At 47.9% G+C, this 17259-nt stretch overlaps 1 protein-coding gene across 2 annotated transcripts; it reads left to right on the plus strand.

The window, feature by feature from the left end:
- The first annotated feature begins 1182 nt into the window (after positions 1-1182).
- On the plus strand, positions 1183-17021 carry PCGF5 (polycomb group ring finger 5). 2 transcript variants are annotated; one of them, XM_061552858.1, is made up of 10 exons: positions 1183-1490; positions 4242-4361; positions 8118-8485; positions 8993-9089; positions 9759-9814; positions 9950-10009; positions 11252-11394; positions 12429-12527; positions 12654-12743; positions 13353-17021. In XM_061552858.1, exons 3-10 carry the CDS (start codon positions 8347-8349, stop codon positions 13404-13406), a joined length of 738 nt encoding a protein of 245 aa, XP_061408842.1. In that variant the 5' UTR covers positions 1183-1490; positions 4242-4361; positions 8118-8346; the 3' UTR covers positions 13407-17021. The 2 variants fall into 2 exon arrangements, with proteins under 2 accessions (XP_061408842.1, XP_061408843.1); XM_061552859.1 differs by lacking the exon at positions 4242-4361.
- The last annotated feature ends 238 nt before the right edge of the window (positions 17022-17259 follow it).

Here is a 17259-nt window from a genome sequence, read left to right on the forward strand (position 1 = left end):
AGTTTGAGTAGTGAGTGTGACTGAGTAGTGAGTAGTGAGTGTGAGTACTGAGTGTGAGTGAGTAGTTGAGTGAGTGTGAGTGAGTAGTTGAGTGAGTGTGAGTGAGTGTGAGTGAGTAGTGCGTGAGTCGTGAGTAGTGAGTGAGTGTGAGTGAGTAGTTGAGTGAGTAGTGAGTGAGTGTGAGTAGTGAGTGAGTAGTGAGTGAGTGAGCAGTGAGTGTGAGTATTGAGTGTGAGCCGTGTATGTGTGAGTAGTGAGTGAGTAGTGAGTGAGTGTGAGTAGTGAGTGTGAGTGAGTAGTGAGTGAGTGTGAGTAGTGAGTGTGAGTAGTGAGTGTGAGTAGTGAGTGAGTAGTGAGTGAGTGTGAGTAGTGAGTGTGAGTGAGTAGTAGTAGTGAGTGTGAGTAGTGAGTGTGAGCCGTGTATGTGTGAGTAGTGAGTGAGTAGTGAGTGAATGTGAGTAGGAGTGAGTATGAGTAGTGAGTGAGTGTGAGTCGTGAGTAGTGAGTGTGAGTAGTGAGTGAGTGTGAGTAATAAGTGTGAGTAATAAGTGTGAGTAGTAGTGAGTGAGTGTGAGCCGTGAGTGTGAGTGTAAGTACTGAGTGTGAGTGAGTAGTGAGTGAGTGAGTTTAGTGAGTAGTGAGTAGTAGTAGTGAGTGTGAGCGAGTGTGAGTAGTGAGTGTGAGTAGTGAGTGTGAGTAGTGAGTGTGAGTACTGAGTGTGAGTGAGTAGTGAGTGAGTGTAGTGAGTAGTAGTAAGTAGTAGTAAGTAGTAGTGAGTGAGTAATGAGTGTGAGTAGTGAGTGAGTGTAGTGAGTAGTAGTAAGTAGTAGTGAGTGAGTAATGAGTGAGTGTGAGTAGTGGTGAGTAAGTGTGAGTAGTGAGTCGTGAGTGAGTAATGAGTGTGAGTAGTGAGTGAGTGTAGTGAGTAGTAGTAAGTAGTAGTGAGTGAGTAATGAGTGAGTGTGAGTAGTAGTGAGTAAGTGTGAGTAGTGAGTCGTGAGTGAGTAATGAGTGTGAGTAGTGAGTGACCGCTTCGTGTCGATGTCCCCACACATCCCCCACCCCCCCCCCCGAGTTGCAGTTCACGTGCGAGCCCACGAGTGGCGTCAGAGCGAGTGTGTGAGTGGGTGTGTGAGTGGGTGTGTGAGTGTGTAAGTGGTGGTAGCGAGTGGGTGTGTGTGAGTGTGAGTGGTCGTAGCGAGTGGTGGTGGTGGTGGGGGGGGGGAGCCCCTCTGGCTCCAAGCTGCCACACGGGGCCAGGAGGAGGAGGAGGAAGAGGAGGAGGAGGAAGAGCACGAAGCGTGACGCGTGCGGCGTTCACGTCAAACATCCACATCGGCGCCATCCAACATTGACCGTCACCGACAAGGGAGAGAGACAGGGAGAGGGGCAGGGAGAGAGGCAGGGAGGGAGGGAGGCTGATTCTTCTGCTACTACTCCAGTACCACCAACCACCACCACCGCCAGCCACACTTTTAGCTGCCCCCGGGGTAAGTGTCACGCGTAGATTTGGTGGAGGTTGGAAGCAGCTTTTGGTGGAAGTCGCCTCTCTTCCTTACCCCCCTCCTCCTCCTTCCTTCCACCCCACACTCATCTCCCCCCTCTCTCCTGCAGGGAGCGAGCGACGAGTCGTGGTGGGTGTTGTTGTTGTTGTGTACGCGTCGCCTTATCAGCTCCTCTCTACTCTCGCCATGCGTGTTGTTGTTGGTGTTGTTGTTGGTGGTGTTGTTGTTGTTGTGTTCAACTGGAGACCGATGGATGGACGTCCCCGTCCCCCGTCCCCCCCGTGTCGACCATCGTCCGTGTTCGCACGGAGTGGATCTGTTTGACCCCCTCGCTGTGTCTCTCTCCCATCTCATCTCGGGGTTGCACGAACGCGGCTTTGGCAGCCGCCAGCGCTACAACATTTTGTTGTGCGCGTTGGAACGCGGCGGCGGTGGTGGGGGGTGACGTGGGGCACGCATGACGCAAGCGGATAAGGATGTGCGCACACGTGTTACTGTACGTGCGCACGTGCGTGTTGGTACACACGCACGTGCACACACACACGTGTTACTGTACGTGCGCACGTGTGTGTTAGTACACACGCACGTGCACACACACACGTGTTACTGTACGTGCGCACGTGTGTGTTAGTACACACACACGTGCACACACACGTGTTACTGTACGTGCGCACGTGTGTGTTACTACACACACGTGCACACACACGTGTTACTGTACGTGCGCACGTGTGTGTTAGTACACACACACGTGCACACACACGTGTTACTACTGTACGTGCGCACGTGTGTGTTAGTACACACACGTGCGCACGTACAGTAACACGTGCACACACAGACACACGTGTACACACACACAGACACACGTGTACACACACACACGTGCACACACACACACGTGCACACACAGACACACGTGTACACACACACGTGCACACAGACACACGTGTACACACACACACACGTGCACACACACAGACACACGTGTACACACGGACGGCGGACCGCGTGTTCTGTTCCTCCTAGACGCGCGTTTCGCATCTAGGCCGCAGTTCAACGCTTCCGTGTGCAACACAACAACAACAGCAGCACAGACACACACAGACACTAGTGTACACAGACACACACAGACACACGTGTACACACACAGTGTACACACAGACACGTGTACACACACAGTGTACACACAGATACACGTGTACACACACAGTGTACACACAGTGTACACAGACACACGTGTACACACACAGTGTACACACAGACACGTGTACACACACAGTGTACACACAGACACACGTGTACACACACAGTGTACACACAGTGTACACAGACACACGTGTACACACACACGCAGGTTACAGGGTTCGGGCAGGGCCAGCGTGACAGCTACTGCTGCTACTACTGCTGCTGTTGTTGTTGTTTACTGCTGCTACTGCTGCTACTGTTGTTTACTGCTACTGCTGCTGTTGTTGTTTGCTGCTGCTACTGCTGCTGTTGTTTACTGCTGCTGCTACTCTGCTACTGCTCCTACTACTGCTGCTGCTACTACTGCTGCTACTACTACTGCTGCTACTGCAGCTACTACTATTGCTGCTGCTGCTACTGCTGCTACTACTACTGCTGCTACTACTGCTGCTACTACTGCTGCTGCTACTACTGCTGCTACTGCTGTTGTTTGCTGCTGTTGTTGTTGCAACTGCTGTTGCTAGTGCCGCTGTTGTTGTTTACTGCTGCTACTGCTGCTGTTGTTGCTACTGTTGCTGTTGTTGTTTGCTGCTAATGCTGCTGCTGCTGTGTTGCTACTGTTGCTGTTGCAACTGTTATTGCTTAGTCCCGCTGTTTCTGCTGTTACTGCCGATGCACAGTTGGTGCGCGGTGCTTCTAAAGGCTGTATATGATATACTCACAGACACTTTAACAGCAGTGTTAAAGGGATGGCGTGAACACGAAAGAGTGCTGCCTTCATGTTCCTCTTCTTCTGCGGTTCATGGCAGTTCGTGGGGTAGTACAGCAGCGGAGAGAGACTGACGCCAAGCCACGCCGTGCACGCGGGGTGTCCTTCCCACCACGTGAACTCTGACCTGGAGAAGCCCTCTGGCACCGCGGCTGAACAGAGTGTGACATTGGGGCATCGAACACACCTGGACCATGTCTCGCCGCCTTCTTCTCACGAGATTTCGATTTAATTTTGGAGCATTCGCTTCACCAGGATGGGCCCAAACACATTGTCCTGCGGAGGGAGCTGGCAGTAACGTTGGGTTGCTCGGTCAATGGCCTGCAGGGTCAACGGCGGCGTGGTGTATTCCGCACATATGCCCGACTGTGAGGGCGGGCACAAGCCGGCGTGAGTAGGTTAAACGTTGAGTTTTATAAGGGCACCACGGGGTGACCAGCCCCTCCCCACCCAGCCCCTCACTCCCCACCCAGCCCTTCCCTGCACGACGGACGGACGGACACAATAATCCCCTGTGGGCTGGTGGAACCAGGAGGTTCCTACTACTTGACTCTTATTTCAGGAATGCCCCGCGGCTGTACGGATGTTACACGGTGCAGTAAAGACTAAGATATACCATTCGGATCGGCCACAAACACCTTTTGTAAACATACATTCTTTACTTCCCCGGCTGTCTATAATAGAGTACAGGGTGAGTCCCGAATGAATAGCAGCACGACTTTACACTCGCAGTGTCGTTCGTATCGGATCATATTCTCACCAGAGTCCCATCCCTCCCGTCGCAGACACACGGATTGAGCCGGTTCGTTATTGAGGCGTTCAAGCCCAAGTTTGGAAGTCGCTGGATGAACACAAATTCATTGCTTTCACCGCCGGAGAAATCCGACGGCCAGAGAGACACGAAAGTAAGAATGGCAGACGACGTCTTGCCTGGTGTACTTTGCGAGCTTTTTTTGCCCGTCCAAGGACGACGGGTGTATATTGTAGTAAATCTGAAATATTGAATAGAAAAATTGTTCAGCTCATGATTATTAATGAGGTCGGGGGGGGTTTGCCCCATGTGGAGTGACGTCACCCGCTAATGGTTATTGGGGAGGGCTGCAGCATGTGGAGTGACGTCACCCGCTCATGATTATTAATGAGGTCGGGGGTTGCCCCATGTGGAGTGACGTATCCCGCTAATGGTTATTGGGGAGGGGTGCTGCATGTGGAGTGACGTCACCCGCTCATGATTATTAATGAGGAGAGGGGTGCTGCATGTGGAGTGACGTCACCCGCTCATGATTATTAATGAGGGGAGGGGGGGTTGCCCCATGTGGAGTGACGTCACCCGCTAATGGTTATTGGGGAGGGCTGCAGCATGTGGAGTGACGTCACCCGCTCATGATTATTAATGAGGGAAGGGGTGCGGCATTTGGAGTGCGCGGCCTTGTGCGTTTTTGTAAATTTACATGCGGCCATGAATATTAATGAGGGGGGGGGGGCTCTTTTGCAGTGACGTCACGCACGGATGTAGCACTGCTGCGTAGATTTATTTCTTACCATCACTCTCTGTAAAGTAACGTCATATTTGAAGCGACTTTGCGTAATAAATTATTTAATTCAGCTCGACCTTCCTCTGCGTTAGTGTAAAAATCCACCTGCTCATGAATATTAATGAGGGGGGTGTGGTCCTCGTGGAAGTGACGTCACGCGGGGCGGGGGGGTGGGCCTCATGTGGAGTGACGTCACGCGCGGGACGGACAGACATTTCTGGGTGATGATAGTGGGTAATACTGTTTGAAGGAATTAATGATCGCGTGTGTGTCCTTCCATCTCCGTGCCAACCTCGGAGTGAGCTACAGGGCAGGAGGAGCAAGTAAAGTCACGTCGAAGGGAAGTAATAAAATAATTAAAATAAAACATAATAAAATAATTCTCACGACGTTTCGGCCACAACGCAAGCAGCCGTCCTCAGGTGAAGACCAGGTCTGTCGGGGAGACAGCGTCTGAAAGACTTCACCTGAGGATGGCTGCTTGCGTTGTGGCCGAAACGTCGTGAGAATTATTTTATTATGTTTTATTTGGATTATTTTATTACTTCCCTTCTACGTGACTTTACCGAAAGAACCAAGAAGATGAATCCCTGCAGTCACGAAAGCTTTACATCAAAAAGTGCAGTTATGTCTTGGGGAATTTCGAAGTCACTGCCAGCAAGTATTCTCTTGAGCCACAGATAACGATTTAAATTTATCTCGCGGCTAATGGAAAACTCAAGACGCGTTATGGAAAAGATGAGAGAGTTGTGGAGTTATAAATTGTAAAACGGATTCGTATACCCCGAGAATACATTGGTATATCCGCGATGAAGAGCCATTGCACGAAACGTCACCTATTTGTACATCCATCCTTTTAAAGGTCACAATATGTTTTTGTTAATATTGAACAATTGACAGCCCCTTGTCAATCCACTGCTGGATGAGGGTCACTCGACAACATCTCGATTTCAGGGGTTGTTTTACTATCACCATGCAGTGCTGATTGGTGACGGGAGTGCAGAGGCAGGCTTCTGTTCAGACTATACTTGCCACTGATGTCAGCTGTTGCCATAAATCGAACTCGGGTAGCCGGGTTCATAGCCGAGTGTGCTCACCACTGCGCCACCACTCCACCCCAAATAGTATACAGTATGCCATAATAAAACAACTGTAATAAACAACAACAAGCGAATCACGGGCGTATTCTTATCATATTAAAACAAAATACAGCTTCGGGATTTGAACTCGTAAAACACAACAAATGAAACGCGTTGCAGAGGCGGCTTAAAAATAAAATGTCACTCCTCGGGTTAAAAATAGTGAATGTTTCTGATGCTCGGAATTCTTGTGGCTGAACTTGGGGCTCCAAAAACGGGGCACAAGTGTGATCTTTGACACTACCACTCTCGAGAGATGTTTTAGGATCAATTACAGCGGATCGAATCTTAATGTACGCCACTTTCCCACTCTTAAGGACGGCAGGGGGGGGGGGAATACTTGGCGATGGGTGACTTTATCATCATCACGTGGGTACGACTGCCTTCTTGGGAAAGAAATCACGGACCTGGCAATGATGCCATGACATATATAATTATATAAATATATATTTATATTATATTAATTTCTTATAGTGTTTTATTTTATTATGTTATTATTTCCATTCTACGTGCCTTTACCGAAAGAACTAAGAAGAAGTATCAGATAGGGCTCATATCACGTGATCTCACGTAATATTCAGGACGCTGCCACAGCATCGTTAAGTGGCTCTCCGAACTGGCTTTTGGACGTTATCCTTAATAAGTGTCCTGGAAAAGTGACTGGTACGGCTGACGCAAGTCATCCGCTTGCTTCGGTGTGACTCATCAGCATTGGTGCTAGTAATCATGCTGCTCTGCACAGTGCAGTCTTTGGTGAGTTTAACACGTAGTAGGGCTTTTGCGACCAGTATCCACAATATAGATTTTTTTGGGGTCAGATCGTAGAAATATAAATGTGTCGTTAAACCTGCCACCACCCGACACAGCCAATTAGTAAGGTTTTTGCACTTAAACAAAACGTGCCAATTCGTTACTTGGTCAGCACACCGCTTGTGTGTTGGAGAGTAAACCCGCAACATTTCCAACTCGAGTACCGTGACGTTTCGTCAGTAATTACAACCAGACTCATCAGGCGACAGCCAGAGTTGTGGAGAAATCCTGTTTCATTCGTGCTCGTGCCGTACGGATCTCCGTACGCGATGTCGGGTCGGACCGCGCGTCGTTCGGCATGATGCCCGACGTTTCGCTGCGCGCGCTGGGAACCTCTACGATTAGATTTCGTCGAGCAGCTCCCAACACGCGGAGCAATCCGTCAAGACATCTCGCCGAACAACACGGAAACGCATTGGCGAGCGAGCTATGTCACTTTTCCTCCACACCACCTGACCGCCCGCCCGCCCACACGCTCCCCTAATTGTGCCGGACGTGCGCCGATGTGAGAATATTGACGTTTTACGCTTAAACGATTCGGACTGAACTTTGAGCAGCTTGCAGGCGTCACTTTTTCCACTGAATGAATTTCCAACGATTGGATCAAAAAGTGGCAATTTCCTCATTCATACATAAACGTAACAAAAAATATTCCATACTCGGAGCTGCCTCTGCTGTGGGAAATTTACGTGCCGATTTATTAATGAAATAACACCAAGTGTCGTTAAAGCACTTCTACACAATGTGGAAGTTCTCCAAAAATGCTGCTGGTGAGCTTCGGTAAAGAACCATTGTGAAAAAAAAAATTGCATTCGGTATTACTGAAGAAATTGGCATGGGCGTAGAGTTGGAGGTCTTTGGCAAAACTTTGTTGTTGCACGGTGGAGCCAGTGCCATGTCACGGTACCCACCGAGTGCTGAACCAGCAAGCGGATATTTATAATTACGTAAGAACGTTCTTTTACAGAGACCCCAGGAAATTCATTTTACTGGAAATTAAATTGTTACTTATGAAAAATGAACACTGCTGGGTTAACGTTTAAGTGGATTAGAAGAAATGTGCAACAAACAAAAAAAGCGGACATCTGACTTGCGATGCTTTCCACAGTGCTTACAGGTAACTCGTCCGCAAATTAACCGCGTTAACCAACCTGCACTTCTCTCCATTGTCCCACAGGTTTTGGCATCCAGCTGTCCCTCTGGTCTCCTGCAGAGGTGAAAATGAGATTTCCCAAAATCAGCAACAGCTAAGTATTGAACGGGGGAGCAGATATCTCAAGGAAGTGCGTGGAAAAAAAGATAATTTCCTCGTCACCCCCTCTTTAATTCGTTGTTGCTGTCGTCACCACTGGCAACACATTTATTTATTTTATAAGACTCCCACGACACCTGGGCTCCGGCATTGCATGGTGGCGGTGGCGATGGCGATGGCGACGGCGACGGTGCGGCGAGCGCGCGCCCGGGACCTGAACCCGTTCGTGACGTGCTCCCTGTGCCGCGGATACCTCATCAAGCCGACGGCCGTCACCGAGTGTCTGCACACCTGTGAGTGCCGCGTGACCAAGGCCGGCAGCGGCCCCACCGCGTCTCCCCACCGCGTCTCCCCACCGCATCTCCCCACCGCGTCTCCCCACCACGACTCCGCCGGGAATGGTCACGCAATGACTGGGAGGGACCGACTGCCAGCCCGTGTTCGCTCACTCAGCATTCACTTACTTGTGTCACTTTGGTCGGTCTTGGTCGAGTCGACGACAACCTGGAGGTAGCGCAGCTAACCACCGAGCATTTTAGTCATTCGTTGGTTTGGTCAAGCGCTGTTAGCGAGAACCCATTAAGGTCTGTACGGCCGCACAAAAGGGCGGTTTGGCCGGCACCTCGATCTCCCCATTCCTGTTGTTTATACACCGCTCGCTGGGAATCGAACCCAAGTTCGCCAGGTCGGTAACGCAGCTAACCACTGCGCAACAGCTCCCTACCCCCCCCCCCCCCGCGACCAAAGCGCGTGTGCTTATGGCAAATAACGATGCCCCCCTCTCGCGGTCTCGTCCCCAGTCTGCAAGAGCTGCATTGTGCAGCACTTTGAAGAGAGCAACGAGTGCCCCAAGTGTGGCATCCAGGTGCACGAGACCAACCCTCTGGAAATGTTGAGGTCAGAAAACGCACGTCCGCGTTTGCGTGCCTCTCGCCTTGGTGGAGCCGCTCCAGCTTGGTGCCGCGTTGGCGTCGTTCCGTCTCCAGCCGAGAGGCGTGCCGTCACACGCCGTCACACGCCTGCCTGCCTGCCTGCCTCGGGATGATTTTAGACCGTGCCCGTCATATTTCGTTCAGGAGCGGTGTTTGCCTTTTGACGGTTACTGATCGATAAGCCGGCTAATTTTTTTAGGTTTCCCTCAGTTGATGATTACTAGATTGTTTGCATTCACAGCGAACCTTCAAAGAGGGCCGTCAGAATTGAAATGTGATAAATAATACTCCCGCGCGCCGTAACTCCACTGCTTTCATAAAGGTGTCCCTACGCCACCGTGGGTGTTGTGTGACCATACTTCGCTGTGCTTGCTGCTAAAGGGTTGTGAGGGGCCGCAGGACTGGTACAGATATCAATCGTCACTAGCTGGTACTGATATAAATCGTCACTAATGTTAGCGGTGGTCTGGATTCGTAGTGCGGTGTGCTAACCACAGTTACGACCCATGAGTAAAATAAATGTGCTCACACAATAAAAATGGACGGAATGTCACAGACAAGCAAGGCTCAGTTGCTGTACCAGCATGTGGTGGGATGCTGTTTATTTAAAAGTTCTTCGTTTGATTGACTTCAGGCAGGACAAGACTTTGGAGGAAATCATCTTCAAACTTATCCCTGGCCTGAGAGAGTGTAAGTTGAAAATCATCTCAATATACCCACGTGTCATTTCAAATGTCCAGTATTTTCTGAAAGCGATAAGTTACGTGGAGTTGAGTAAATTAGTTTAAATATACGTGTGATCCATAACTTATATTTCTTTTTCAGGTGAAGAAAAGCGAGAACGTGACTTTTGGAACGCGCAGAGAAATCAAGAGTACCGGAACGGTAAATATTCCTGCAATCACCACCATTTCTCTTTTCGAAATGAAGGAAAAAATACAAATACGGCGAGATTATCGTCGTGCTTTTAATGGCTGAGCAGTGGGCACTTTTAAGTGAATATTGACATTCCTGAGACACCTAAGTGGCCAATGTTAACAGTGGGGTGACCTCTCTGTGAAGGCATGGGGTGAAGACCCTAGCTGCAGCAGGTGAAAACAGTGGCAGCTTTGGGGGGCGATGGAGATGATGCCCCCCCCCCCCACTCCTGAGACCCTTAAAATGTGTTTCATTGACATTTACCGTAAAAATCAGTAAATACAATAATAGGGGTTTCCCCCTTTTTTGGCAACAAAACTGAAACCTTTTTACAAGGATTCATGTTTGCATTAACCACAATACCTGCAGTCAAATGCAAACAAAAAAGCCCTCATTACTTTGATATTGCATTGTCTTTGAGCTGTACGCCTTTTGGCGTCCTCTGGTCGAGCACCAATTGGGTCGAGGCTCAAAAGAAAGCCGTCCCTTGGTGAGGACCAATCAGTTTCAAGGACAATGCATATATTATCAGTGTGTTTTTTGTTTGCATTTGACTGCAGGTATTGTGGTTAATGCAAACATGAATCCTTGTAAAAAGGTTTCAGTTTTGTTGCTAGAAAAAAGGGGGAAAACCCTATTATTATATTTTGGTACTGGCAAAGGAGGTCCAATGATGATGATGAAACAGTAAATACGTTGATTGTTTTTATTTTATCAATGTGGGCCCCATTTAAAAAGCCTGAAATTTTGGGACCGCCACCCCCCTTCCCCCACCACCGCCTGGGAAGTGTCTAGAGCCGCCTCTGTGCAAACCATTTCCACCACGGCGCTTCGTACGATGAAGTCAAACAATGTTGGAGCAAAAGTAAGTAATGTTAACGAATGTGCGTCGCAGCCTTTCTTCGACATACACAGCGGGAGATCGAGCGGATTTGCACGAGCAGGCCAAATCACTGCTCGTACCGTTTTGCGTTTTACTCTCGTTTAAAGTTTGGTCGACGCGGTGCTCCGTCATGCCGCCCATTAGTTTTTGTACGCCGCCCCTTTCAACGGGTTCACCCTCCGGGACGATTGGCTCATCTGGTGTAAACTCAGTTGCGCCGAGCAGCAAGTGAATGCTGGTGGTGGTGATGGTCGAATGAAACGAGTGAGCCGGCGGTGTTTCAGGTTCTTCGCTGTAACAGGTCCCGCTCTGTGCCGCCCTTGCAGATGAAGAGAACAGGCCCAAGAGGCTGAAGCTGGAGGACGACAGTCCGTGTGGAAACGGAGACTTCCACCGGAGCGACCCGCAGATCGCCATTTTCCTCGACTGCCTACGCAGCAACGGGCAAGGGGGCGACACTGCTGTCGAGGTGACGCCACCCACCGCAGCCCCCAGCTTTGAGAGGAATTATCTTACTCTTTGGTTTTTTTCGGTAAAGTCACGTAGGTAAAACAATTAATAAAATAAAATAAATGAAAACAACTAAATTAAATCACGACGTTTCGGAGGCAACACAAGCCTCCCTCGTCAGGTGTAAAAAGGCACAGCAAAGTTATTTTGAGGGAGGCTTGTGTTGCCTCCGAAACGTCGTGATTTAATTTAGTTTTCGTTTATTTTATTTTATTAATCGTTTTACCTACGTGACTTTACCGAAAAAAACAAAGAGTATGAATCCTTGCAGTAACGAAAGCTTCAAATCTAGAAGGAATTATCTTGTCTTCTCGGTTTTCCCATTTGCTTTTGTTGTTGTTGGAGTAACTTCTGTTTTAATTGAAGTCTAACTTAGGCACGGAACAATTGACTCCCCCCCCCCCCCCCCCCCAAATGGGGTTCCAAATTGAGTTGAGAATGCACTTCTTTATTTTCGGCCTTCGTTTGCAATGTTTCTTATTTTTTTATGCCAGTTTTGCAATTGCGTTTGTTTCGTAAGCCTCAATGTATCATTCGCAATTTGTTTGCTTGGAATCTTCATCGAGTTTACGAAAAATCTCCCTGCTTCTGCCCACTGAGCAGTATAAATGGGTAAACCCAGTGACCTCATCGACGAGAGAGACATTACATTTTGATTTAAAGCTTTCGTGACTGCAGGGATTCATCTTCTTGGTTCTTTTGGTAAAGTCACGTAGAAGGGAAGTAATAAAATAATAAAAAGAAAACATAGTAAAATTATTTTATTATATTTTATTTAAATTATTTGAATTTTATTATGTTTTATTTTTATTATTTTATTACTTCCCTTCTACGTGACTTTACCGAAAGAACCAAGAAGAGAGAGACATTAAGACGCAAACCACTGTTTCAGGAGTACTGTCCGAGCACATTTGAGATTTGGCATTTGCTGTTGACAGTTTGTGAAATCTCCAGTATTCTCCTAATGGCCGCCACTGTCGTTTGTGTGCATAGAGCCTGATGAAGCGCTTCATAAAATGCTCCAAGCGGGTGACTGTGGGGACCATCAAAAAGTTCCTGAGTTTCAAACTGAAACTTCCCAGCAATTACGAGGCAAGTGACACCGCACTCAAACGAAACGCAACGCGGCGCTCACACCAGGCCACAAGTACGGGCCTCTTTACACCGCCGGATTGAACGGAGCGAGAACGGTGGGTGACGTGTGTGCGCGTGCCTTAGCTGGACGTCCTGTGCAACGGAGAGATCATGGGCAAAGACCACACTATGGAGTTCATCTACAGAACCCGGTGGAGAATTAAAGAAGGCGACGTGAGTAGCGGCACTGCCCACGCCGCGACGTGATGAACGCCACGTTTTGCTTCGCAGCGCCGTCACTGTTTGAAATGTAATCGCGCTTCTCGCAAACCAGGTGACTTCTCGACAGCCTCGATTGCGATTCATACCCAAACTTTATTCTGGAAGGGACGAATACGCCGTCGTTACTCGAATAAAGTTAGAATGCGGTACAATAATGGTTGTATAAAGGTGTTCTGGATTTTTCATAGAGATGTCGGAGAGAATGACGGATCAATTGTGCATCTTTGTAATTCGTAATTGATAATGTGTTACGGTGAAGAATGTAATTTTTTGTACGTTTTTTTTTCATAGTCGTACCGTATTTATCATACAGACATATGACCAGCGTTGGATATTTTCATTAGTCTAGATTGAGTATTCATTGCAGCACAATTAGCCAAAACAAGCATGGTTAACAACATAAGCCGCGTGTGTATTCAATACCATCGTATACCAACAGCTGGTATTTGTGATGAAGGCAAAGCTCATATTTTTCCTGCATTTAATTAATTCATGAAGTAACCTCGCCATTGCTTTGCATGTTCTATATTTTAACCCCAATGTTTGTTTGTCTTCTTACAGTCCTTCCCGATGATCTTGCAGTATCGCCCAAAAGTCGACTTCAGCTACATGTGAACAGTTTTTAACAGAAGTATACCTTTTTGCACTAAGAATTGAATGTACGGGATTCCAAAAGCTAGAGTGGTCAGTAAAAAAAAACCTGAATGATGTTATATATTTGCTATTCTAGAGAGTATATAAGTTTTCATAGCTGGCTAATAGGAAACGAGGCTGGAACTTATGTAGCACGACAAAGGTCAGTTTAAGTTCATATTTTAAATAGTAAAGAGACGAGACGTTAGCACTTACATTGAGCCCAGTATCCTTCGGTGGCTGCCGCCATGCTCCCTTCTTTTGAACCAACTCCGCTCTGTGCTCACCGCCTGCCAGTATTTCTTACAAACAACTAGACTGCGTGCTTCTCAAGGGCCTAGGTCGCGTCGCGTGACATGGAACCCCTCCACCCTACGCTGCGTCCTCCGGTGAAACGACATCGGTGCAAATTCCATTCAATCCCAGAATGTATTTGAGTGCGGTGGTCGACCCACGTCTCGTTGCGGGACGATGTTTTTTTGTTTGTTAGCAATGTTTGGCTCCCAATGATGACCATCTGCTGTTTGGTCCTCCCTCTGAAGGAGCACATGGGTGGCATTACAATGAGATGACGAAGTGAAGACCTGTGTCCCGACGTGGTTGGAGCAGAGAGAGAGACTCTTCTTCTGTTGCGGCATTGTGCATCTAGGCGTTTGTGCACGGGGTGGGAAACGTGCCGCAGCGTGGATAAGGAAGAAATAGCCGGGCCGCCACGATCCAGGAGTTTAAAACTCTTTTTGGTGAACAAAAGTCCAGGAATGACTTGGACCACCCTTGTACTTTCACCGGGAATACACTTTTGAGAATCCCATTTAAATTCTGAGTTAGATCTCGTACCAGATAGCAACGAAAAAAATTTGCTCTATTTACAATTTACAAAATCGAGAGTCGTTAATCAAGTAAATCATGCTGTGCTGTTTAAGACGTAAATACTAGACGTTATAATACAATAATGAAAGTTAAATAAAAAAAGGTATGAAATGTCAAAAGGCATAAAATTGTTGTAATATTAAGTGCCCAGAAAGAAGGTATATCGTAACGAAAATTACGATATATTTGTTTCACCTTGTGTTAACGTTTTACTGTCAAAGACACGAACTGGTTCAGTCTCATTTTGGGATCTAATTGATTGCACTCGGACGATGCGCGGTCAGCTCTGGGGCCCCAGGACAGATTTGACAAATGTGGTGTTCGCAGAGAGACGTCACTGACTTGAAAGCACGGGAGCAAGATAGCTAAATCAGGTTACGTGCAGAGATATGGAGGCACTTTGCTCCGTGAACCTTTATGGATGAAAACTTAACCAGTGGAATTCGATGAATTTCCATGAAAAAGTGTATCTCACGTGTTGCAAGGGTGTTCTCTAAATGGCTATTCGAGGACACATCTTGCTGCACTTTTATAGACAGGAACCAGGTGAGTTAGTACATTGGAAGGTGTTTTATAGGCAATAGTTGCATACTCAATTGTGAGTAAAATTATTTGAACAGTTGACGCCACGTGTGAAGGAAAGGCAAAGCACTTGATTCTATTGAACCCAAGATCAAGTCTGCACTTTTTAACAAGATTGTCAATGTAATGTTGAGGGTCGGGATACAGATACATGTAGGTATGATCCATTTTTATAAAACGTGTTTATAGGAAAGAGGAAATAGAATATCAATTTTAGGCTTGTTGCAAAAACAATCTTGTGTAAACCAGTCAAACCTAATATATTTTTGCAGCTCAGTAAATCAATAGGCCATTAAATACAATATTTTGCCCTGTACGTAATATCGAGTTGGAAAACATTTGGCTATACTTTGAAAAGTATCAGAGATAAGTGATATAGACACTAAATGGTGGTTCTAAAAATGTAACAATCTGAGATACCCTTTCATGGACAGGTGCTCAGACTTGACCACCTCAATGACTTCAAGTGCGTCATGGGCCACAGCATCAAATACCTTCTTGAAGTCAACAAGTTGCTCGCAATCATCACCTCTCGTCCACGAGAGAGGACGTTGAGCCAGGGTGTGGCTCCTTGCCTCCCTCTCGTGCCGCTCACGGAGCGGCGAAACCCACGTGGGGTAACACAGCCCGTGACACCGCGGGGGGGGGGGGGGTAGAGTCCTCGTGTCTGTGAGCCTCAGCCGGAATAAACACCGGGGCCCAGCTCGATACAAAACACCTCGTCCCAGCAGAGAAGCCCCCGTTGTGGGAGGGCCGCGTGTGCACGCTGGCACCACGAGGCACGAGTGACGCAACAGGTGGTGGGGGGCACATGACCTCGGCCAGCGCCAACGACTGAAATTTGGCTACGAAATATTTAACCGAATTTAAAAAATGTTATGGGTAGCGGAGGGGGAGTTGGACCTATGCATTGAGAACAATAAAGGATATTTGGGTAGGGCGGGAAGGCGCGTGATCACCAGATTTGTATCGAGCTTTGTGCCACTCACACGCCGAGAGGTGCAATGCAGAGGTCGCCGGTTCGATCTCCTGCCCACTGCAGTTGAAACGATGGCCAAATGTTTTCAATCCTCACGCCTCTATCCACCCGGCAGTGTATATTTGGGTAGAGCATCGTCAAGGTGCGCGGCGGGGGGGGGGTGTGAAGTGCGAGGCTACTCTCACATCTTCCAAGAATTCTGGCCAGTGTGGAAGAATAGGCGAAAACACACTCTCAAAGGGAGCTCTCCAGCACGAGTGGAGTGGAGAGGCCCTGCCACCAGCAGCAGCGGGAGCAGTACGTTGCGTGGCCGCCCCTTTAACTTTCACCTCTCGTGCCCTGAAGAAGCGTGCTTGTTCTAAGAGGATTTATGGCAGCGTCAAGACGCGGAGCGGAGTCCATCAGAAGGGAGTGGAGCATGGCGAAGGGCGCTGTGAAGAATAGATCGGGCTGCGAGGCGTAATGGCATTAGTCATGATTTATAAAGGCAGGCATGGCGGATTGGTTTACATGACATCTTAGTTTTGCCACTTATCAACGATGTTTTAAAACTACATTCCTTCGTGTTAAACAATATATACTGTAAGCATACATGAATAATTTGCTGCCGGTTGCATTTTTTCTCCCCCCATTCATCGCACTTAAGACGAGCAGAGCAACAGCTTGAAAGCAGATTCAGCACCGGAGCAGTGCAGATCTTCGAATCGTCGTGATCCGTGTTTCGCAGGTGTCTTACCTGTAGGGCACGCGATGGCATCTACCTATAACCGTGAATGCTTGGATACTTAAGGAAGATACTCCAGGTGTAATGATGCATTTCGATTCATAGGTAAATAGATTCTTGCGGCTCAAACGTCGAGAATCAATGTTTTCTGATTCATGCAAAAATTATACGCACTCATTTCAGCTAATGGGAGGAAACCAGAACTGTCCAAGCCAATCGTAAAGAGAGGAACAACCGATACCATCTGAGACGGTGGAATTGGATCGCATCCCTGACTTGCGTCGAATCGCCGCAACCCCAAGAGAGAATCACGGCGATCTTGCCGTCGGTGCTGAAGTGGCTGATGAAAGCCAACTTCTCTAAGTTAACTTGTTTTTTTTCTTGATTTTGGCCAAAAAAAACAAAAAACCTAAAAACACTGGCACATGTAATGTTAGAGAACGTTCACGCGTGGACGTCACGTGTGAATCCTCGAGCAGCGGGGGCAGTGTAGCAAAAGGTTGTCAAAGGATGCGGTGGTTGTATGCGCCACCAAATACTCTCTATTCACGGAATGCTGGAGCGTGCCCCGTATTCATCACCGCACAAACAAAAAATGAAGTGACGAGCACTTGCGCGTACGAGAAGGAAAAAAAACAATGCTCTCATTTTGAAGTGACACCGTTGTTAATTTTAATGAA

The sequence above is a fragment of the Lethenteron reissneri genome, chromosome 17 (genome assembly GCF_015708825.2).
Source record: "Lethenteron reissneri isolate LAM-NWPU_2019-01 chromosome 17, ASM1570882v1, whole genome shotgun sequence".
NCBI lineage: Eukaryota > Metazoa > Chordata > Hyperoartia > Petromyzontiformes > Petromyzontidae > Lethenteron > Lethenteron reissneri.